Raw genomic sequence first — 24,480 nt, forward strand, 5'->3', positions numbered from 1 at the left:
GCTCCGTCAGCGGCACTGGCTCAATGGCAGTGCCTGTGACACATGTCACAAAGTTTTAAATGTCTGCTCTTTTCAGCAGGATGGCTGGGCTCGCGCGGCAGCCAGGGGAAGGATGACATTTTGTGTCGCGCGCGGGGGGGAGGACTTGTTGTGGCTCCCCCTCTTCCTGCCTCCTCCAGCTGTCAGTCCTGGTTTCCTCTGAACATATCAAAACACGGACAAATAAACCTTGTCATTTTGAAATGCTGGTTCTGGTGACCAGGCGACCGAACGGTGTGTCAGGAGGGATATGGCCACATGGTCTCCTAGGAGGACAAGTGGCACAGCGTTGTGGCACGCACACACACACACACTCTCTCTCTCTCCCTCCCTCTGTCAAACAAGTACACACATATACTGTACATAGACAAACACACACATAGCAAACACGGCATGGGGCTATCTATGACCTTTCCGTCATCTGTCTGTGTATGATTGATGTGCTGGACTGGATGAGCTCCACGTGGTCCCACCCATCCTCAGCACACAGGTCCTCCCCCTCACCCAAGGACTGATTGTGGATGGACAGATGCCTAACAGCACTTAGGAACAGGTTTTTTATTGGTCAAAATGGGTGGTGAAAAAAAAGATGCATCAGTTCTACAATCACTTCAACCTTCAGTTTAAAGTTAGGTGTGAGTCATGCTTAAGAGAGACGGTGGTTTTTGCTGCATACAGTACATGGTGGATGTTGATGGAGATTCAAAATGTTTGAATCTAATGAAGGTGCAAATGTTTATGATGGCAAAGGAATACAAATAGAATACCTCCACTAATATTTAACAAGCATATGTGTTTTAGGAAACCATTGATATGTAGACCAATACATGAAACAGACAGTGCTTGCGTAAACAGTTTTTTAATTAATAAACGAAGGATGAATTTTAAAGGCGAGTATTAAAAAACGTAATTTCTTAATTTCCATGTGCCAATTTTACATTTGATTATTTTGCCGATGCTTTTGTCCTTCCTTCTACGCACATCCAATCTAACAATGTTTTATACAAGTTACAAATTATTTATATAAAAACACAGGATATGATTTGGTAACACATCAATTTAAATATAGGTGAAAGCATGAAAGCAATCCAAAATATGCACAAAAGAGGGAACACAAATAGGAATTGCATCAGTTTCAATATAATACAGCACATTATTATGATACTGATATTACCTTGATTATATATTATAAGAATATCTGGAAGGAGCTAGATATGGTTAGTTATCACATAAACTAGTCTTTAGTTCCTATCCATTTTGGAACGTTGTCTTTTTAAAACCTTGAACCCTGAACTTTAAAACAATTCCTGAAAACTATGATTCCAAAGTGGTTCCTACCCAAAATTAAACACTGTAAAATAGGACGTATATCAGATTTGGCTCAAGACTGCAGATGAGGAATATAAAACCCGAAATGATGTTATAAAAAAGACATCCTTCCGAGGACTGAACCTATTACGTGGAGCTTTGTCCTATCCATCCCTATCTGCCCTTTCTCTCTTCATCGCCATCTCTGTGTCTGCCCCCCTCCAGCGCTCCGCTCTGCGCACGCCCAGATAGGGCTCAGGTGTGACCTTTCACCCCTGCTGACTGGCGGTAGGGGACGGGTGATCCATCATGGGCGCCGCGGCTGTCAGAGCAGGAGCTTGGCTGGATGTGTCTGTCACCGTGGTGACTTTGGCGGGTGTGTGTTTGTGTGTATGTGAGGGAGGGAGGGAGAGAGAGACAGGGAGAGAGAGAGTAGCAAGGTTGCCTGTGCGTAGAGGTAATCATGTCAATCTGAGTGTCAGCGCTCACTCTGGGAGTGGAGAGTGGAGCAGACAGCAGAGGCAGCTTCAGCAGAGGGGGGGCACCACAGGCCTGGCTTTAGCTGCCTACACATGCCACCGTGACAAGGGGGCTGGCTCGGGGGGGCGCCAGGGGCTTGGGGGGGGGGGGGACTGTTTCAAAACAGTTTTCCTGTTTCAATTAAACCTCGACCTAACAGGGCCGATAAGGTGAATCGAAGATAGGGGAATGACATAGTTCATCGTTTATAAATAAGGAATCGGTCGGTTACTCGGTCTGTCTGTCTGCCCGTCCGTCCAATAGTCCAACAGTCCATCAGAGCTGGTCGTTGCGGATGAACCGGTTGCCCTCGGAGTGTTTTCCGTAGTAGACGTAGCGACACTTAGCAAATACACCTGGAGAAGACAGACAACAGCAAAGAGAGAGAGACATTATCATAACAATTAAAAAGTTATTAACCATCAAGTAGATAGACCACGGTTCTGCCACATTCAGTCCCTCTTTCGATATAATTTGCTATTGAACCGTCTGGGGGGGGGGGGCTGAGTGTCTTCCTGGTGAGGTAGGGCAGTGGGGGAACAGTGTTTGGCCCCAGGGCGCTGTCTAGACAGTAATGAAGCTACAGCCCTACCTCCACCATCGCAGAGACAGACAGACAGGCGAACAGGGACAACATATTGCGGGCAATTACTATAGAGCATGTATGTGTGTGTGTGTCTAACTTGCTAGCCCAGGGAGACGTTCAGGACTCTATGGGTTAACTCCGGGCCGTAGCTGGCTCTGATGGCACAGCGCTCAGAGTGCCACTCCATGAACGTGGCAGGCTGCAGCCAGGTGTCGCCGCTCGGCAAATGAGGCAAGGACAAGTGGCATTAGCGTCGTCCAATGATCCTCTTGACAGAGGAACAGATACGCGCTCTCGCCCCGCCCGCCATTTTTTGTTCCATTTTTCTTAACAGACATCAAGAGCATTAGTCAGGAGGGCAGAGACCCAGGACGGGACGAGGGGTGTCACACGGGAGTGTGAGGGGGGTGCCGCGAGCCCCACAGCCAGTCACATAATCCAAGGGGACGTCGTCACGAGGGAAGGGAGGGAGACGGGCCCCTCGGATGGCACGTCGTGACAGGAAGCAGAGAAGGGCAAGAAGATACCGGTGCCATATTAGTGCCAGGCATATTCCGATGCCACCCTCGATTCTAACCCAACCTGACACGTCTCTCTCTCTCTCTCCTTCCTCCCTCCCTCCTTCCCCTCTCCCTTCAAAGTAGCCTCGGCTAAGTCACAGACTCACTCACTCTCGCGCACACACACACACTTTTTTTTCTTTTTCCTCTCCTGATGTCTGCGCGGCTCCCTTACAGCGATGGGGAGGCTGTTGTGTCAGGGTTGGGGAGAGGCTGTGCTGCGACTCACAGGCCCGGGGACAAGCTCAGTCAATCTAAATCTGGACTTTGTAGTAGAGGAGCGCTCATTTCCTCTCACAGCCCGGCGACTTGAGGTGATCCAAACACTGAAGTGTGAGGAGCTGTCACCTCAGATAAAAATCCCAGACTAGCTTCATGCCTGCTTGCTCCCCGGTGTGTGACTGTGTGCATGTCTGTCCGTGTGTGTGTGAGTCTGGGTGCGAGAGAGAGAGAGAGAGTTTGTGAGCAGTGGTTCAGGATGACTCTGGCAGCGAGAGGAGAATGAACTCCAGCTGCCGCACTTCGCCTGGGGACATAGGTGTCTCGGGCTGGAGAGCTGGGCTCCACGCCACACGGCACCGGTCGTCTCACAGAGGTCTGATCACAGGAGCGCCGGCTCCCTCACAAACCCAAGCCCCCCCCCCCCCCCCCCCAACCAGACACTGGGGCTGGGAGCCGCCCCCCCCCCCCCCCTCCCTTCCCTCGTGCAGAGACAAAAGACTTGATCCCCGGGGGGGTGGGGCTGGCGCCCTTCAAAGACAAAACCTCCAGCCAGGCTAGAGGCCCTTCTTACTTCACACTCTGCTGACCACAACCCCAGGGAGCGCCGTGTGATAGGTCACTTACACATTCCCGAGGTTCGATAGCACCAATCAGGGAGCTGAGACTCTGCCAGAGTGCCCTTACAGAGACACCTGGGAACGAAGGACAGGAGACAATCAGAGGAGACGAAGAGAGCGGCGGAAAACCAAAAGATGGGGTCTGATTTCCTCCCTGGAGACTGGTGGAAGGAGGGGTGTGTCTGTTTCATCTAGTTAAGCAGTCCAGTGTATCCTCCAGGGAGGGGTGGGGGGGGGTGGGGAGGAGAAGGAGCAGCCACGGTCGTTCTTACATAACACCCTGAGAGACCTGCCCAGGCACAGGGGAGCGGCTTGGTGATCTGATACTTAATAACAAACGGTTGCGCACCATTTCCTGGCGTCAGCGATGGCCTCTCCCACATCCCAGGCCTGACCCATTATCTCTCTCTCTCTCTCTCCATCCTTCTTTCTCTCTCTCTCTCTCCATCCTTCTCTCTGTCTCTCTCTCTCTCCATCCTTCTCTCTGTCTCTCTCTTTCCACACCCCAAACACCAACACACACAGCCTTGCTGAGAACAGAGCGCGGCACATCAAGTGACACATTATATGAAGTGGATCTGGAAGCTAATGTTTTCCACGGTGCCCCCCTGGCAGAGCAACAGTCAGGCCTCCTGCCCTGCGTGTCACGCAGCACCTTGTCGTTCTTCAAGGGGAGCCCTTCTCCCGTCTGTGCTGAAGGAGCGCAGTAGGCGCGTTGGATGCGGGCCCCTGTGCATGCCAGCGGCGCTGCCGAGACCAGATTACACAGAACATGTGTCCTCCCCACAGGGGCTTGATGGCAGCACTACCAGGGAAGAGGGCTCTGCAGAACCCACGTTGTGAAGCCAGATGAAACCCATTTACATTTAAAAACCCGTGTCATGTGGTACGAGTATATATATTTTCTTTTATGAACTACGCTTGAAGTGACACATTTTCACTACTTGCTCCAACAGAGTGAATTTATACATACATAAATATATAGTAAATGACTGTCTCTACAAAATGTGCTGAGAGGATTTAAGAGAGAAACGGCCACAGCCAAAGATAGTGACAAGGACCTGCAGCAAAAGAGAGAGACACAGATGGATGGGCTGGAGAGGGTTTAATGATTGCTCCCTGCATACAATCAGCTGTCGGAGGGCCATCGATATGTCAGGAAGACGCGGATCTGAGGGACGTGGCTCTCTCGTCGAGGTTCTCTCTCCCACGCCAAGCCCCAGATCTCATCTGCTCCCTCCAGGCCCTGTTCGAGTCTGCCTTCCCTGCTCCAGTCACTCCCCTACTCTCTTCCTCCTTTCACCTCTTCCTCTCATCACCTTTCCTTTCCCCCTCCCCCCACCTGTTCCATCAGAGCGGTCATCCATCAGGGTAATCAATTAACAATGCTATAACATTTCCAGTAGTCTCTCAAAGGGTTGAAATAAACTGGAGCAGGAAGAGAGAGAGAAACAGAGCGAGAGAGAGAGAGAGAGAGAGAGAGAGAGAGAGAGAGAGAGAGAGAGAGAGAGGAGCTGGGGCCTCTCAGGTTCCGTGTGACGGTGAGTTACCGGCCTGGGTGCAGGCTACTGTGAGCCTGGCTTATTATTGTGAACGCTATCCATCTTGGCTGCCTTTTATCAGTCCCCACACAAGCTCATTTGATGACCCCCCCCTCCCTTCCAAGCCATAAGGGAAGACCAACACCTACAGTAAAGCCACAGAGTGTCTCGCAAACAAACAGCGGCTGGGTAGCTAGTCAGACCCCACTCATCGTTTGACACAAAAGCACCTGAGGGGGAAAACATTGAAATAATATTCGGGTGACTGAGAGGGGAGTGTATCAAGCACACTAAATGTGTGTATGGGCTCACGGAACATATGGAGCATTATTGATTTGTAAGCGATTCTTTGTGTATGTCAGATTTTATGGAGAGGCGGTTCCTGCAGTGTGTGTTTGAGCCAGAGATTACAGAACCGTATAACTTTCCACAGAGAATACATTGGCATACATCCCCTTCCCCTATTCTTCCCAGAAAGAGTGAGGGAAGAGAGAGGGAGCGAGGGAGGGAGAGATCGAGATAGGAAAAGAGGGAGGGGGTGAATACTGAGTGTACAAAACCACACTCCCTGGATTTTGTCATTTATTAAATCAAACGTGGGCATTGTGTATTGCATGCACGTGTGTCTGTGTGTTTCGAGCGGTGTTGTGTGCAGCTACAGATCAAATAGCAGGTTCCCATGTGCTAGCTTGTCTTGTGTAGACCAGGCCTGAGCCCCAAGCTAATGCCGAACCACAAACTACTGACAGCTCATGACACCAGGCCAAGCATGGGCTTAGACAACACATCTGTTTACTGTCAAACAGCACTACCTGGGTTGTTCTAAGGACAATCGAGCAATAGACTTTAATCCTGTTATGACATTGTCGACATTATGAACTAGGCACATGGCACGCAGAGTACCAGAATCGGCAAGCGTTGTAAGACAAATCAAAGAAGGATTCTCTTAAAAACAAATATTATTGCGAGTTAGCAGGCCTGCCATGACAGATTGGTAGAGAATGGGCTCCTAACTCGACCCTATCCATTAGTCGACAGAATGTCAACATCCATGGTGTCACCCCTCTCTCTCTGGCCTCCCAAGGGAGATGCCCAGTGCGTAACTTACAGACTTAAACTGACATTTGTCCTCTTCCAATAAAAAAAGATAATATATTTAGTCTATTAAACATAAACAGCTGTCATTATGATGCATGCCCTGGTGCGAGGCCTTCCCTGTTCCCCCGAACGCTGTTTACTGCAGCCATACAACTGCAACGCCTGCATGTTCTCAACTTCAGCGCATTGATTAAACTTTTAAATGGCTGCCATATAACCCGGGGACATCAGGGTGATTAATTTGCGTCAATGTTCATCTGTAATTCATTAGCCATTTATACTCCCCACATCCACACAGGCTATCAGGGAAATGCACCCCATTTTTCACCCAGGCAGAGAGGCAGGGGAGCGGGGAAAGAGAGCAGACGAGAGGAGGGGAGAGAGAGGAGGAAGGAAGGGGAGGTGGTTATCCTGAATACAAATCAAGCACTCAAGAGCAAGCAGTCCACTCCCACATGGCCTACAGGATCCCTCAAGGTACACGGTACTGTAGTAATAGTAGCGTGGCTAAATTCCATTTACAATGACTTTCTCAACAGTTATACGGTTCGTCACACAAGGCACACTAGAGTGTTCGTTCTTAACACAGTTGCTGTAGAAAAACAGTATTAGTATGGATAGATGAGTATCAAGGTGCATTCTTTTATTTCAATTATATGTGATAATCCTGTGATTAAAACCCTCTCACACATACCAGAAAACATAAGTAAAATAATGATATATGGGTCAAAGGTCTGAGACCACACTGAACATTTGATGGGAGATTTGAAGACTGAGAAAGTCAAGCATTCTTGTCATCACAATTTCACTCTTGGAACATTGTCAAACCCAGCTGGGATAAAAGCATGCCTATACACGCTGTTATGAAAGCAAAAAAGGGGACATGCCAAATAGTAAGATATTCAGAAATTCATGTACATTCTTGCAAAGAGTCAACTTTTCACTCAAATTGTTAAGCTGATATTATTTGTCTTTATTACATTCAAACCAAATGTAAAAATGTAAGCATCCTGACTACTGGCCTCAGCGTTTTGGACCCTACTGTATGTACATGTATCTTGCCGCATGGAACATCACAGAGAGATGATTCACCATGTTCATCCTCACTGCCCTGCCCTGTGCTGTCAGACTGAACCAGGTTGGTTCAGCTCTGGTATACAAGCTCTGGTGCGGCCTGTGCCAGTTAGTCGGTGGTTAGTACATCAGCAGTCCTCAGTCAAATCATAGTGCACCTTCATCCTTCTCCTTTGAACACATCCTGAATGTTTCATTTGCTGTGACGTGCGATACATCTGAAGCACTGCGGCTTCCTGGCAGTTTGTTTCGATTTTATTGTCATATTTTGACTTTCATTGAGATTACAAATTATTTTTATTAGGGTCGAAGATTCCAAATTCCAAGACGAAAGAGAGACGGAGATGGATTTAGGAGCTGTGTGCATGACTCAGATAAAAATGTGCACAGGAAGCCAAGAACGATGAAAAGGGGGGAGGAGGTGTGTGTGTGTGGGGGGGGGGGGGGGGGGGGGGGAGTTGAGGGATTTGCTTTTGCCCTGGCCCTGCTCTGATAGGCTGTCGGAGAGAGGTTGCCAGGTCATGACTCAGCAGCTCTGATCAATACCAGGTTGACGTGATATTCCTTACAGAGAAAAAAAACACCACAGGTCTATTTACAGATCCCTGGCACACTGTGTGGTGTTTCAGGACGGGACTTTCCCTTTGGGTTGTACGAGATCAATGGGCTGTCTCGGTGTTCAAATCAAGTGCACCACGGTTCAGAGAGTCTATTGTCTTTGTACGTAAAAAGTGTGCCGTGTTCACCTTAGTAGCTTCGAGTCACCCTTGGAAAGCAATGACCCGTTTGTATTAGCTCACTAGATAAGAACCAAACCTAGTCAATGGAGAGTGGTATTATTCATTGATGGATGAATTAGAGTTACGGCTTGATAAATGCCTATCACTCTTAGCTCCCAACTTAAGAGGACGAGGGGGAAATTGAATTCCTGGGGACATAAATTTTGACTGAAGAAGCCGATTACAGCCGTGGGGGCAAGCCTAATGAAAAACGGGTGAAATTAATTCTACAGACATTTATTTTACATGAAGACACGGACATACACTGGATGAAGTAGCTCTGCAGTCTGAAGATAAGAGGGGAGTCGTTTGAATCTTAATCCCCTTTGGAAATCCATCCTGAAGACCTGGACTATCTTACAAGAGACTTACAACAGCACTGACTATAATATTGATAGTGTACTTCAAAAATAAACAGTGAAAAAGACAAATGTCAGCGCAATAATTTTGAAGTGGGTATTACTGTTGATATATATATATAAAAAAAAAAGCTTGTCTGCCCTTGAGGATCCTTATACAACCGATCCTTATACAACCACAAATGATACCGGTAATCATACAGCGCACCGTCATTAGTCCCATCAATGCGCAGGCTACAAATCACCACCACACAGCTTGGCTGGACACTGATTGATCTTGTTCTTCATTACATCCCGGGTTTCTAATTAAAAGAAAAGCCGAGATAAGTGGTATAAACCTCCAAACGAAAGAAGTGAAAACTGCAATTAGCGATTTAGCTGCTCGCGGTAATGGCGCCGTTAGCAAGAATGGACGTGGAGTCACTCATTTACAGTTTAATCACTAGGACAGGATTCAATAACAAAAGAGCGTTCTATTAATCACAGGAGAGTGATAACTTTACTTCTCATCTGTGTGACATTGGAGGGAAGGATGAATTAATGATGCTCTCAATACGAACACATTAAATAATAATTATCAGGCAAAACAGCATGAAAGGGACTAGGTAATGAAGCCCATTGTCAGGTCAATTACAACCGCATCAACTGTTCAAAGACCAGACAGTAGTTACTAGACGGCCATGTAGGGAAGGACAATAGTGACATTATCATCAAAACAGATGATTCAGGTCAAGTATCTGTTCATAAAAACGGTTTTAGCATTACCGTTAAGGGTGAAGCTACAGGAGGGTTACGTTAAGAAGAGCAGCTGAAAGCTTTGTGGTTGTCAAACGTTAGTCATTTAGGAGCTTTTATCCAAAAGACAATAAAATACTTCACGCATCAAGAGCGTAATGGCACCTCAGCACCTGTCATATTGGATTCTCATCAAACTGCAGAGGACCAGAGGACACAGAAAAATACATTCATAAACCTTTACAAAACTTTACCCACACACGCGATATTGCGACACAGCAGTACAATTCCTGTTTGGCACTTTTCCTGCCTCGCACCGCGTAAACATCCTTCCGTACAACTAACTCCTCCTCTCCGAGACATCAATTACCACTTGTCCAGAGCTGCCCTGAACCCTCTCTTAAAACAAGCGCTCTGGCAACCTCCGGAGTGACACATATCAATAGTAATCTGACGTCTGGCACTGTAGCTGTCCCCTACGCAAGGCTGGCTGGCTGCACCTGCCTGGCCAAAGGGGGGGGGGGGGGGGCTCTCTGCCCTCCCCACCACCTCCCCCTGCAGACAGCAAACACAACACTTATTACTCCACATCCTGGCCCTGCTAAGTGACTGGCCTGTCTGCAGCACTCCGGGAGCCTGTTATTAGACTGGTTTCAGCATGGATCCTGACGCCTGCTAGGCAGCTTGCTACCTGGGGCTGTGCGCCTGGCCGCCCGGCCGGCCGGATGGTGATTTGACATGACATGGTGACAGAAAACATCGGAAAGGGGGATGTGGGGGGGTAACAAAAGAACAAGGGATAGCAGAGAGGGAGATGAGGAGAGAGAGAGAGAGAGAGAGAGAGAGAGAGAGAAAGAGAGGAGGGGAGACAGAGAGGGGGGAAGAGAGAGAGAGAGAGAGAGAGAGTAGAGACAGTGGGAGAGAGGTAGGGATGCTGGGTGGGTAGGTTGGCCAGAGCCCTCGTGGTGCAGGGTGTGCCCATCAACACAGATGAATGTTAGCCGAAAGCGCTGTGTCACAATGATGGAGGGTTTGGATGGCTCACATCAGCCCTTCATCTGACTGGGAGATATCAATCTCACGGTCTAATACAAAAGGACACGGCAAACTATACTTTCACAGTGGCCTCCTCTCCTGTCTTTCTTCTCCCTCTCACTGTCTCTCTTTTTGTTCGGCTTCATCAGTAACCATAACTGTCAGGGATCCATTGACCACACTCTCACTTTCACATCCCATTTCTTCTGTCTCCAGCACTCACAATCAAACAATGCGGCTGAGGGCGAACCGCAACTAGCAATTTATTTACCATCATTATTACAATTTACTATGACTGAATTACATTTACTACAATCATTGGAGATGAACGGAGATACTCATTTACATGAATGCTGCAGATACACTATTTACATGAATCGTTATCAGGTTTGATGCATGTTGTGTATTGTGACACATTTAACTGAAATACAGTATGAGATACAGTAAACTGAGATGGCCGATAATCCATGACGTCCCAGTGACGTCACATGACACCCGAGACCCTGAATTGAGTGTGAAATCCCATTATGCCACACAACCGACCGAATTTAAACAGATGATCCGAGCGCTACCCAATCAGCTGAGAGGCCGAGGTGATAAAAGGCCTGGCTCATGTGGAGTGCTTCGTTCCCCCTGGCCTTGACTGTGGCGAGTCAGACAGATGGCCTTACTGTAACTCTACTCCTCTTAATTAATATGACACATCCTTCCTCCACATGCAAGGAGGGGAGGGATGACTAACAGCGTGCCTGTCCCTCCCCATGAGGGATGGTTCCCCCTCCCTGCCTCTTCCTCCTTTGCATCCTAGTACCCCCCCCCCCCCCCCCCCCCCCTTCCACCCACCCTTTGTTCTTCTGTCTTTTCTTCATGTTGGTCTCGCTTCTTCATTTGTCGCTCTTTCCTTTCATTTCTGTCTAGCGGCGCCCGGTCTCTCTCCCCCCCCCCTCATATTCCTTTTCATTCTTCCTCCCCCCTCTCCTCTGTCTCTCCTCTGTCTCTCCACAGTTCCCCTGCCCTCCACCCTCGGACTGTCCCCAGCCCTCTGCACATCTCCTGACAGGCGCTATAATAACGCTCGTACATCACCGCCCTGAAAGTCCAATAACCTAAATCTTCACTTGCCACATACCCCAGGACTCAATTACTTTATTGACATGTAATCTTCATAAGGGGGAGAAATATTGAGCATGGAAGGTCAGCCGGTTATGAAGACATATTATCATATTATCTGCATGAAGCTTGTAGGGGCTAGGACCTGACAAAGCTAATAGAATGGTACATGTTTCAGAGCTCACAGGGTATTATGTGCTTGGCTGCATGGCTGAACGCAGCTGAGGTATGGAGGGGAAGGGGATGAGATCGCCAACCTGCGGTAATAGGTGCTGGATGTCATCTCAGGGCATGGGAATTAATGAAGCCAAATACTGTCGACCGCGCATCACAGGACTAATGCCTTTGATCGGTTCATTCGCGTCTCCGAGGCCCTGAACGACTGGCAGCCGGAGCCAAATAGCGGACAACACGATAACGGCGACGCGTGTCCGGATCGAAAACTGGACAACAACTAATCCCGGAAGAAGTGCTGTAAGTAGTGTTTCAAGTCCAGCAGATAGGAGCTGTTGTTGGAGCCCCTCCTCGGCCCATGTGTCAGTGCTGGTTAGTGATGGTGGGAGGCAGGCCCACTGGCTGTGTTATCTCTACTCTCCCAAGGTTATCTTCATATCCTCCTCTCTGGCTGGCCATTAGGATCTACAGTACAGCCTGCTACACAGAAGGGGGAAAGATAATGCCGCAAATCATCTCCTGCTGTAGGTGTCTGCTCAGTACTAAATACGTTGGCCCGAAATAAACAGTATTTTTTTTATGCTACTTTGTCAAAAAAAAAAAAAAGTCTGTTTTTCTCCCTTTTAAACTGAGACGCTGCTGGTGCCAAAAGGCATCCAAAGACAGGCGCTTAGCTACTGTAGTCCCCCTGATATAACACGCCCAGAGTCACGCCCATAACGTTGTATCTCAGGGTCATGGCATGTAAACAGCATACAGCACCGCTAGACATGCTGGCGTGTTCACTTCGGTTCATCTCATTCCATAGGCCGCTTTCTTGCTGGCCTGTGTTCCTATGCTCATGTGTGTTCCCCCAGATGATGCCTGCTACGTTGGAAAAGCTCCACTGCAGGGGCTGCTGGGATGAGCTCCCAGGGCTGGCATGTTAGCACCAGCTAATGGTGTCAAGTAGGGAGACATATTTTAGCTATTTTCAGAGGCTTTTCAAAAAGGCTTTTTTTTTTCTTTTTTTTTTTTTAAGCATTTAAACAAAAGGTCATATTTGTTTTTCTGAAATTTGGTAGCGTGCTACAATGCATTATACTGCATATAATCACATTTAAAATGGCCTTTTATATGACTAACTAAAAGATAAGTTGTGGCAGTTATTCTAGGTTCAAATTCCCCACACATCTCTGCAGTGCTAGACAGATACCATCTACTGACTACAGCCTCAGGGCTGTTCAGGAGTTCTACTTGTAAAGAATACTGTCCTGGGGGAGGGGAGATAATCATTTAAAACTCATGGATTACATTATTCAGTCAACCTAAACGGCAAATTTTTTAGCCAATATTTTTGACACAGCATGTCAAAAATGACAAATGATCCCAGCAAAACAACTCGTCCTCTCTTATCAATGTGAAGAAGAAAACCCTTTTTTCTCTTTAAAGTGACATCACCTGGGAATCCTTGTGACAGATTAAAAGGTTGTTTTGAACTCCCAAGCATTTATGTCAATGAACTCTCCGCTCTCTTTTTGCGTCTGGCGGGGCTGCAATATTAGTGTAGGAGCAGACTATAAAAGACCTGCTATTTCCTGAAACTCAAGGAACCGTTTAGATTCACGGGACACATAACCCACAAGACATTTCAACACAACAGGCACATCACTTCTGAGCAGCTAGCCTGGTGTTGCTCACGGCAACGTTTTCCCTGCAAACAACGACCCTCGGCGTAAATGCCGGCCTACTCAAACCGGCGGTACTCCAGCTAGCTCCTTCAGTCGGAGAGCTTCGCAGACGCAATGCTCCGATTCTGCCTCGAAACAGGTTTGGTTTCTTTGCATTGGAGGGATAGTGGCTCTCAGTTCCCTACATGCGGCTGATCCAAGCCCAGCATTCCAGACGGCCCCGATGCAGTGAATAATCTAAATGGGAGTTAATGTGAGCTATGCTGATACTCAAGACAATAGTTGGTGTTCAGACATCATGGCTTAGTGTCTTGCTGATTGTATATTGATGTGGAGCCAGTTGACAATAAATCACTGGACTCAGCAGCGAGCGAGAAAAACTGTTTAGACAACAGCCCAATGGAGCTTAACGTAATTGACAGATGAGCTCAGCTTCTTCCGCCACAATAGCTTTGGAGCGTTGAGACTATACGGCAAATGTGTGTGTGTGTGTGTGTGTGTTTGCAATGCTTTTGCCGTGCATAAGATATGTGAACCTGTCCGTGTGTGCGTGTTCACGAAAGGACGTCGAGCCTGATATGTCACTTACAGACGCCGTCCGTCTCCTAACGGCGTCCGGACTCCATCTTTCATGTTGCTGAGTAAATTAACCATGCGTGCGCCCCCGACCCCCACCCTCACCGCTCTGATGACACTGCCATTGCTTGGCGCGTGTCACAAGCAAGCGTAACAAAGGGACGGGTGATGTAGTGGCGTCATTAAGTCGTGTGGATCAGGGTTGTCGGCCGGTATGATGAACGGCGACGCAGCCAGCTGGATTACATTCTCGTCGGGCAGACACGATCACCTGACTGCTGTTACGGCCCGTTTTCATCTTGGCTGATTAGGACAGGAACATTGACAAGGGTTCCTCAATTACGGCATTGCGATCATCTATTCTGATCCGGGCTGATTAAAGAAGCACGTCATCAAGGCCCCCCGGGAAACACAGCTAACATAAACAAGCGTTCATGACTTGCATTGTTATCGCTGCCACAGTTCCGTTTCTATCAGGAATGCATAGCTGGAGACACATCTCCACTTATGGATGGTAATGACAGGATTCATTGTGGTCTGCGGTCCCCTCAGGAAGATAAATAGCAGCGCATCCGCCAAACCATTAATACCCCTTCATCAGCACGAGGAGGCCCATCACACAGACTCCCCATCTGGGTCGAGGGGGAGAGGGGAGGGGGGCACAGGAGGACCCAGCATCGATCTTGCTGTAAAAATATCCATACCTCCTGGACGCCCAGCTTCTGTCATAAATTACCATGATGGCCTCCCTTGGTGTGAGGAGCAGGAGTGCTGCAGAATCCTTCTCTGGCGTCTGACAGGACTCAAAGTTCCACTGGAAACACTAGAACGCATCTCCGGTGTCCTGAACTGCATCTACAAATCACGGCCACCACATGAATGATGGCACGACCGCATTAGCACCGCTTCTCAGAGGGCAATCAAAGATCGCCAGTTGGGCCTGATTTACGCTCTGTCGTTTTCCTGAGACTGACCGGCGCAACTGGTCCGGATTTGGCGAGAGCTCGTGTCCTTGTCCGTCTCCCTGACACTGTCTCTGTAGAGGCCAACGTGTCGCTTCACACTTAGTGCGCCACGCATGTGTAAGTCTAAATTGGTGAGGCCACGACACTTACTGCCTTCATAAATAATATGAGCGTGTGAGGCCACGACACTTACTGCCTTCATAAATAATATGAGCGTGTAGCTTATGGTCATGGAAAGTATAGACAGTCATTTTACCATCGCTCAAAAGGAAGAGTTCACGTTTCGTATGACTTCTATCATTCCAAGATGGTCGACAGTTGAGTAAGAGATCTCAATCTGAGACACTAAAACACATGAAAGTGTTTATGAGTTTCTGAAAAAGTTTTACGCAATGATACAACATCATACCCTGGCAGAGAGATTAAGGACTTTCCGCAACCTGAACATTTTGTTGATACGCAGCAATTTCTGAAATAAAATATTCATTTCATCTACAAAACTTAAGTGGCACGGTTATCAGAATCTTTATAGTTCTTTAGTCATAACAAATTCAGCACATTTTCTACTTGACTCGCAAGCCATATTAAGGCAAAATCAAAAAGAGAAATATTTACTTTAACGCTCTAAGGAAGGTTTGCACAAATAAAACAACAAATATCTTAAATGAAATCAAGAATAGTCCTGACACAGAACTTGACAGTGTCATTTCTCCTCTTGAAGTTCCGGCTGTAGACTTCCAACGTCAGTTTAAGAACTCCAGACTCTCAGGAGAGTACGCACATCTAACAGGAAGGTAAAAACAATAGTGTCAGTGACATTTCCCCCAAAGCACAAACAGAATTATTCAGACAGGGAGAGAGACAAGAGTTGGAGAAAGGGTAGAGGATAAGAGAAAGACAGAGAGAGAGAATAAAAGAGAGAGAGAGAGAGAAAGAAAGAGAGAGAGAATATAAGAAAGAGAGAGACATAGAGAGAGAATATAAGAGAGAGAGAGACATAGAGAGACAGAGAACCTAACCCGATAAGGGAGAGATAATGACACTTGGTAGAAGACAGCCATCTCAAAGGCAGTTTAGAGCTGGCGTAGCAGTCGAGAACTGTCAGGGAAGTTATCGAGGCTTCCCTGGTATTTTAATCTAGCCAGAGAGAAAAGGACAGAGAAAGAGAAAGGGAGCGAGGACAGAGAGAGAGAGAGAGATGGAGGGAGAGAGAGAGCGGAAGAAAGAGAATTAGAAAACGGAGAGAGGAAGAACGGCCACAGAGTGCTAGTCCCTCGTAACAGCAGGGACAGCTTCTGCCTCCACAATGAGCCCTCATCACGGGGAGGACAGGGCTCGGAGCCGCCGTGGTGCGGTGAGGGATAGCCGGCCCAGTTAGCCTCTCCCCTCGGTTCCCTCATCCATCTCCATAGCCCGGCTCTAATGGATATTCATGTTGCTGAGCCAATCCACTCCTGGGAGGAATAATACCACATCATCTGCCTCCGATAAAGGAACCAGAGCCTGTCCTCAGGAGGCTGGTGGGGGGGGGGGGGGGGGGGGGGGGGGCACAGACATACACCGCCTGTCGGGTGCTGAGGGAGAGATATGCCAGAGATCCACATTCAATCCAAACCTAGAACACCTTCCCTGCGTTTTAACCCAAAGTAGTCTGCTTTACGGCTCATGTGATATGCATGATATTTTTTCAATCAAGTCGGCCTTTTACTGTGCGCTGTACTGTTGATTGTATTGTACGTACACATTTTGGTACGTGCAATACAATTTTGCACCACAAATATCCCCCACCACTCAGAGCTAAATTGTTAAGAACCGTCAAAGTGTGCATCCCAAATGGCCGAACGACATACTGGGAATCCAAAAACACGAGCGTCTTATACACCCTATTAAATGTTTTTGAGAATTCTTCCAGTCCACCTACTGCACATTCTGCCACAATGTTAAAGCAGAGCCTGGAGGAACAACTATGCAAGATCCACACGTACTTCTTTTGTCAGTTTTATGAGAGCTCATTATGACAAAGAGTCAAAGTTTTAGAAACCTTTTATATGAATATCTTCAATGGGGGGGGGGGGGGGGGGGAGGGAACAAACAAACAAAACTGTTGTTAGAGATGAATCTGAAAAGCCCCATCAGCTCACAAAACGGCAAACACCCCATCAAAAAAACCCTGGCGCAGTGACAAGTACGTGTGAGACATTTTTATGGACTCATATCTTGGGATTAAAGCCATGTGTCTTTGTATAATCAGCGTGTCTCCCAGGGTAACCAACAGACAGAACCTCATCTACAAACAACAGAGGTCGTGCGATTTCGAACATAAAAGATCTTACAGGGTGTTTTCGACCAGGCACTTAAACACAAGCTTCAGTTTCCCAGGCGCTTCACTGTAAAAAAAAAAGAATAATAATTAGGTGAGTGTGTAACCCACACTGTGTCTGCAACGGACGGATGACAAACCGTCGAAAAAACCGTCCGTCCAAACCTCAGACGCCAAGCGTGCGTACTCGAGTATACAAGGGCCTGACAGAAATGTGATAACGGACGAGGGAAAAAGGCAGAAAGAGGGACGAAGAGGAATGGCACGGCCCGCTTGCTGCATGCGTCTTGCTTTAATAACAGACTTAGAGGGGCCTCGGCAGAGGTAACTGGGGTTTGTCGAGGCGTTTGAGAGTGATGTTTATCGGGGGAGAGATCTCGCTGGTAGAACCATTATGAGACCGAGTGAAATGTCTCTGGGAGCACGTACGCCCTCTTTAATGGGCGCTGCCAGGGAGCGCTCTGTCTTCTCTCACTGGAGTTGCACCGCTAACATTTCCATACTCTGAGGGGGGAAAAAAAATAACACAAAACGTTCCGAGGCAACGCCAGAGATAAAGGGAAACATTATTGATGGAGGAGAAGGGGGCTTTTTGTTAGGGGGGTTGTATTTTAGGTTGAGAGACTAACATCAGACAGAACTGAAGGTCTGAGCTGAGCTGGTCGATCCTAGCTTCATGTTAGAGCTACTAGGCTATCGTAAATTGACTATGTGTTATATGTTTACGTACAAGTACATCGTGTACTTGGCACATGAAAATCACAACTTTACAAAAAAAATAAATAAATATTCATGGATCCTGTTACTATGTTCAATAGGTAGCCATTCATCGGTAGAGGTGAATAAAGTGTCATTCTCCTGTTTCCTAAAGTACTACACTATATGGTTCATACTAATCGACTCGTCTCACACCGCCATCCTCAGTGTCTTGGGAGTGTCTATATGTCATACAAAGTACCAACACCCACACGCATCCCCCCCCCCCCCCTCTACCCCTGCAGTCCCCCACCACCAGTTTAGTCATCCATTAGTCATCCACCCCATCCAGATGTCTGGGGGCGGAGGAGGAGCGTGATACCAGCAGGTGTGTCTCTCCGTGAGCCCAGCTGAGCTCTAAAAGGCGGTGCTTAGCACCCAGAGCTCCGTCAGCTGGCCTCTCCCCGGTTTCTGGCGAGGCCCCCTCCGGCCCCCCCCACCCCCACCCCGACAGCACATTCCTCATCGTTTGGCCCCGCGCTGGCGGAAAAGGAAAGAACAAAACAAAAAAAAAACAGCCCCTCTAATAGCGCGCTCCCAACGCTTCCAGATGTTTGTTTATTTGTTGTGCAGCGAGTAAACCAGTTTACTTGTACTTTTGGATCTCTTCCCGTTCTCCCTCTTTTGGGGGGGGGGGGGGGGGGGGGGGATCGGTGGGGTGTGGGGGGGTGGGAGTTGGTGGGAGGAGGAGGAGGTTAAGGAGAAAGAGGCGGGTGCGGAAGGTTGGGGGGGGGGGGGGGAGGAGGCCACATCACGGAGCAGGATCGCTCCCCGACGCGTAGCAGGGGGAAAGCACGCTGCAAGGTGAACGCAGAGACGGCGTCCCGGGGGCGTCCTTGGCGCGGACCTGGGCCTTTGAAGGCTGCAGCTTCTCTCCGGAGGGGTTTGGAGAACAGTTGTGCGCCATTTCAAATGCATACATACAAAGCAGCTGGAGGAGCTCCCAGAACGACAACGTCAAACGGGGGCCTCACGGCTCATGTGAGACAGACACAGAGCTTTGTTGCCTCTCTGTTGACTCTGTTGCATGGAGGGATCCCCCCTCCATTCAGTCCCTGTCACTACTGATGAATGGCCACATCAACACACTAATCCTGTAATAGCGCTGGCTGGTGTCTAATACGTCCTAGCGGATCATATGTATTAAAATACAGGCGGACAATCATAACATGTCACGTTGGCGACATACTATTAAATATAATTGCGCGTGATGAGTGACAATTCCCTGCAGTCTAATAAGTAAATGTCACGACTGTAGGATGTACAGTACAGTAAAGCCGGGCTCAGTTTTAGGGCAGTCTGTACGGAGCAAACCTTCCGTGGGATGCTAGATTCTGGATTTAAACCTGAGCTGACAGTTAAACCCGGGCTGAGAGTTCAACTGGAGAGGACAGTACTGGTGAGGTCCTCAGGCCTTCCTGCCAGACCGGTGACACAACTCCACTCTGTGTCACATCCTCTCCAGGACACGTTGGAAACCCCCCTCCATCCCTTCTCTCCCTCTCCCCCTCCAGTTCCAGCGCGGGCCTTCCTGCGACCTGGATCTCGCCGTCTCGCCTTCTAACCACCGTTTCCTTCACGAGGGTTGCTGGGAGACCAGGGCGCTCTCTCTCTCTCTTTCCCTTTGCGTGCTCCTCTTTTCAGACCGTGCCTTCTCCCACCCCCCCTCACCCTCTATCTGCTGAACCCTGCGGTCCAGCCATCCTGTCTCCCCCTGGACAGGGCCCTGACAGGGAGCTCCAGGCTGCTGTAATTAACAGGCACACCTGGGCTCCGGGGCCTCCACATAGGTGATATCGAGGAGGGGGGACCAGAGAGAGGAGCGACTGTGTGCTGTCAGACCTGCTACTGCCCCCTATCCAAAACTGACTGGAAGTTACCAGTTACTGCACCTAAAACACCAGTGCCGCAAAGCACTACTCTGTACATGTCTAACACTGAACAATTATCATATGACTTGTGTAATTGTTCAGTGTTAGACATGTACACAGTAGTGCTTTGTGGCACTATATATATATATATATATTATATAGGCAGTGGGCAACAAAATTGTTTGGCTTGCTGTGGCGTGTCACCGTGGAGACGAACACAGGGGCGTTATACAGTATGTGAAAGGCTCCCACACGTTCAGCAAATAGAGTAGGCTTGGAGCGCGTAGATAAATAAGCGCGCGTCGCTGTGTAGGCTAGAGGCGGAGACATAAAGAGGAGGTGAAGGGCGAAGATGAGCGCAGTGTTATCTAAGGCTGCAGCGCCCGCACCGTAAAAATAACAAATGGCGACTGTCACCGGCACCCAGATCTAAGAGGGGGGGGGGGGGGGGGGGGAATATTTGGCGTGTCAGGTCCGCTGACCTTTTAATGGACTGTTCTCTGCTCCAGCTTGATTTTGACGAAGCACGGGGGCTTGTCTCACTGCCTACGTCACGTGAAATCTGCTGGTCAACCCTTTGTGAAATAGATCTGTCCTTGGCACAGGGGAGTGGGGATGTGGGAGGTTGGGATGCATGAAATGGATCGCTTCAGCTCCACTGCAGAGAGCAGGCCAGCACATCGCACACGCACTGTTTAGCATCGGAGAGACAAAGAGCACGGTTAATGTCTCAACCGTGCTCTTTGTCTCACAGATGGAGCTGAAGCGATCCAGAAGAATCCCTCTGTTTGGTGCATAGTTTGGGGTCGTCGCCTCGGGACTACCCGCAAGACGGAGCAACATATACGCACATCCAGTCCCATTTGACGGTTACAGACCCACTAAGCTAACTAGAGAGGGGAGTCAGGTGGCTGAGAGGTTAGGGAGTCGGGCTAGTAATCTGAAGGTTACCGGATCGATTCCCGGCTGTGCCAAATGACGTTGTGTCCTTGGGCAAGGCACTTCACCCTACTTGCCTTGGGGGGAATGTCCCTGTACTTACTGTAAGTCGCTCTGGATAAGAGCGTCTGCTAAATGACTAAATGTAAAGACACGTAGAAATGATAGCACTGTTTGACTGCCGCCTATGTGCTCCTACTGTAAATACAACTGTATGGCCGTTAAATAAGTACGATTTTAGTTTAACAATACTTTTCTCTTGTAACAGAGTAACTAAGTAAGCTTTAGATCAAAGATCAAATCTGATTTAATTCCTCTTTGTGGTCTATGGATTCAAAATGCAAATACAAAATAAATTACTAGATGTAATTTCTTCTTTGGTGGATTAAAACAGGCCTAATCAATGGCTGGTATCAACAGATCATGGAGGTTTCTTCTAAAGACACTCCCACTCATATATTCAAATCAATATCAAAAACTAAAGTCAAACCTAGATTACTCAGATGTACTTTGGCATGTGTAAGCGTATCCATGAGATAAAACAAGATCAATACAGAAACACAATTATTATCTCAACTCCACACAACTCTCTCTCTCTTGTCCTTCTGTATGGAAAGTCTATGTTCAATCTACACAAATTCAGACGCAAGTTCACGTTTTATGCTGAATGTTAAACTTACTGTGGGATGCTAGATTTGGGGTTTACTGCTTTAAAAATGTTAATGACTTTTGAACTGTAGAGGAAGTGTGTACCTCTCCTGTAAAAAGGTGAAATTAGATTTTGTTTGTCTCATTTAGTCAGTTCTAGAAGGCAACGGGAGCGATATTGATACATTACAATGTACATACACGATACACCCGTGTAACAAGCAGCGATACCAAAGTTTCCTGGATCATCGCCGATCACCTGGGACTCAACATGATTCAATGCAGGAATTTGGCATGCATTTTCTGTGGAAGTATAGGTTTGTATCACTCAATTATACTCACCTTATCACTTAGCGAGGACGCACATTGTTTCCGTATTATATACAAATATATATAAAAACTAATAATAAGTACCTTTGTGGTTCTTGCCATCCCTGGAGCCTCTGGGTAGGGGTGTGTATGGCATAGCGGTGGTCTCTGCACCAAGCTCTCCTGGGGCCTGGAGGACCAAACCAACACACATAATCAGTTAAGCTCTTACCAGATAGCTCCCAAAGCAAAACCAGAAGAAGAAAGAGAGAGAGTGATAGAAAGAGAGAGAGAGGTACATTTCATGGCCATGACCAATTGTCATAAATTCCACCAGAGTGGGACAGGATGCGTTGGAGCACTATTGCTGTTTTATGGTGGAGAGTGGCAGGGCAGGTTTTCATTACGCTGTGTGGAGGCAGCTGGGAGCGGAGCTACGACCCTGGCTTTAACGCCCTTCTGTTTAGGGGAGTGTGTGTGTGTGTGTGTGTGGGGGGGGGGGGGTCAGGGGAGGGCCCTGCATCACCGAGCCATGACCCAAGGGAAGGGTCACCTCAAGGTCAGACGCCACTCATTCCAACAGGCCTTAGCGCTGCTGCTAGCTGGCGTTAATGTGGGGCGATGCAGGCCAACAGGTGGCAGGAAACACCCGCTCTGCTAACTGCCCTCCAGATGGCTTCCATAGACTGCTTCCCTTATATTATACAAATACGGGGTGTTGATAGATAAACAATGAGTGATGGATTCGGGCCGAATGATTGATGTGGCCCCAAGCCGTGACTTTCAACAGGTCACAAAGGTCAAGGAACATTTGTACTTGACAAAAGTACAGGAAGACACAGACCAAGAGGAGGAAAGTCCTGCTCTTAGCCGTAGCTTTCAAAACAGCTCATGAGTTGTTTTTTTCACTTTTTTTTTCTTTTGTGCACTCTCAAGGACCAAAACATCCTCCTTCCTACTCCTTCGCCTTTTAGCAGCCTGAACAGGCAGTTCATCATGACACAGCGATATCTGATGCCTTTGCAGAAATACTTTCCTCCCCTACAGGAAGGAATACACTGGACCTTTAATCATAGCAAGAGACCAAACTGACAAATACATATTAGAGACGGTTTAGAGCTACATTTCTTCTCTTCTGCTGTTGTTGTTGCTCTACAGCACCATGCATAACCTTGAGAAATGGGGTGGTGGACACTCTCTAAGTGAAAACATCTCTAAGTGAAAACATATTTTTCATTGGCAAAGAGAGCACAATGAATTGATAATGATCCCATAATGTGTTCCGATAACATCGCTGAAATAAATTATAGTCGGGTCAGCATATTGGGCTGGATTACACAAAGAACCCAAAGGAGCAAAGAACAAAATATGACTAGAAAAAATATGTTCTAAAGAAGCAACAATGTTTTAAATTCTGCTTTGGAGGGTGATTTGGGAATGTGGCCTCGAAACTGTGCTATCCTGGGCCAGTATGATTCAAACTGAAATGCAAGTTTAGAAGAACTATAACCAATTTAGGAAATGTGTCCCAGTATGCAGTACATGTTATTTTCCCACCCACAAATAATCCTTAGTCACACAATAAGTATGACAGCGTGGGGGTCTCTGACTTTCCCTGGTGTCAGCATTGTCCCCTATCTCCTCCTCCTCTCTCAAAGGAGGACATGTTGAGTCAGTGTAGCGCACAGACTCCACTACACAGGGGAGTCATCCATGCACTGGGTGGTTGATCTGAAGGGGAGGTTGTTCTCCAGGGGTACGGCTCAGAAGGGTCCCCCCCCCCCCCTGTGCCCCTAGCCTAACTCATTTCCTGGCCTGCCTGAGAGATCAGAGGCCTGGGCCCTCCACTGGCCCCACAAAGCCCCTCCTAATCCTGCTGCTTGTCCACAATTAATCTTCCCAGTTGCCACATTATTAACACCACCACCCACAGACTGGGGGAGGGGGGGGTGCTGGGGGAGAGAGGGCAGGGCTGGAGGGTTGGCTGGCTACGGACACAGGGCTTGTGCCCTCCGACCGCACCTCCCTCACCCCGAAAACAGGCTGTCGGGGGATGTCTATTCCAGAGGCTCCCCAAAAGTGTCCTGCTGTCAACATCTGAAACCACCCCCTGTGTCTCCACCTCACCTGCCAGCACCATGTCTTGGGGGTCAAATACCGCCTCCACGCCCTGATGCCCCTTCCACCACCATCCCAACCCAGCCCTAGAACATGAATCAACCTGATCTTCCACTTCCTTCCTCTCTCCTCTCTCCGCCCACTTCCCAGGCCCCTCCCCCCTTATCCACCCACTCTCCAAGCCCCTCCTTTCCCTTTTCTCAGTGACCCGTCCAGAGACAGAGAGAGAGCAGCGAGGCCTCTGATGGGAAAGCCTATGAAACAAACCCGGGGAAGCCTCAATCTGAATCGCAGCTGTTATCAGGGCCTTCTATCCCTTCTCTTTCCCTCATTCTCTGCCCCCCCCCCCCCCCCCCTCTCTCTCTGTCCCTCTCTCCATTTCCGTCTCCCTGTCACCCTGCCCCTGACTGCCTCTGTCCCCTCTTTGTCTTTTTCTTTCTCCTTCTGCCTCCATCTCTCGCTCCCCCTATCCATGTCTTCTCCCACCTTCATATCTTTCTTCGTTTCCCTCACTGTCCCTCTCTATTTCTCTGTCCTCTCTCTCTCTCTCTC

General features: G+C 48.3%; 1 protein-coding gene across 1 annotated transcript in view; it reads right to left on the reverse strand.

The window, feature by feature from the left end:
• Nucleotides 1-922: 922 nt before the first annotated feature.
• Nucleotides 923-24,480, reverse strand: part of lrmda (leucine rich melanocyte differentiation associated) — a 185,271-nt gene continuing 161,713 nt past the window's right edge. Inside the window, exons 6-7 of the mRNA XM_067236656.1 lie at nucleotides 21,916-22,000; nucleotides 923-2,222 (exon numbers count right to left, since the gene is read on the reverse strand). Coding sequence (XP_067092757.1) covers nucleotides 2,143-2,222; nucleotides 21,916-22,000 — 165 coding nt within the window. The 3' untranslated portion in view covers nucleotides 923-2,142. The remainder of the gene's footprint in view (nucleotides 2,223-21,915; nucleotides 22,001-24,480) is intronic.

Source organism: Osmerus mordax, chromosome 5, assembly GCF_038355195.1.
Source record: "Osmerus mordax isolate fOsmMor3 chromosome 5, fOsmMor3.pri, whole genome shotgun sequence".
Classification (NCBI taxonomy): Eukaryota; Metazoa; Chordata; class Actinopteri; order Osmeriformes; family Osmeridae; genus Osmerus; species Osmerus mordax.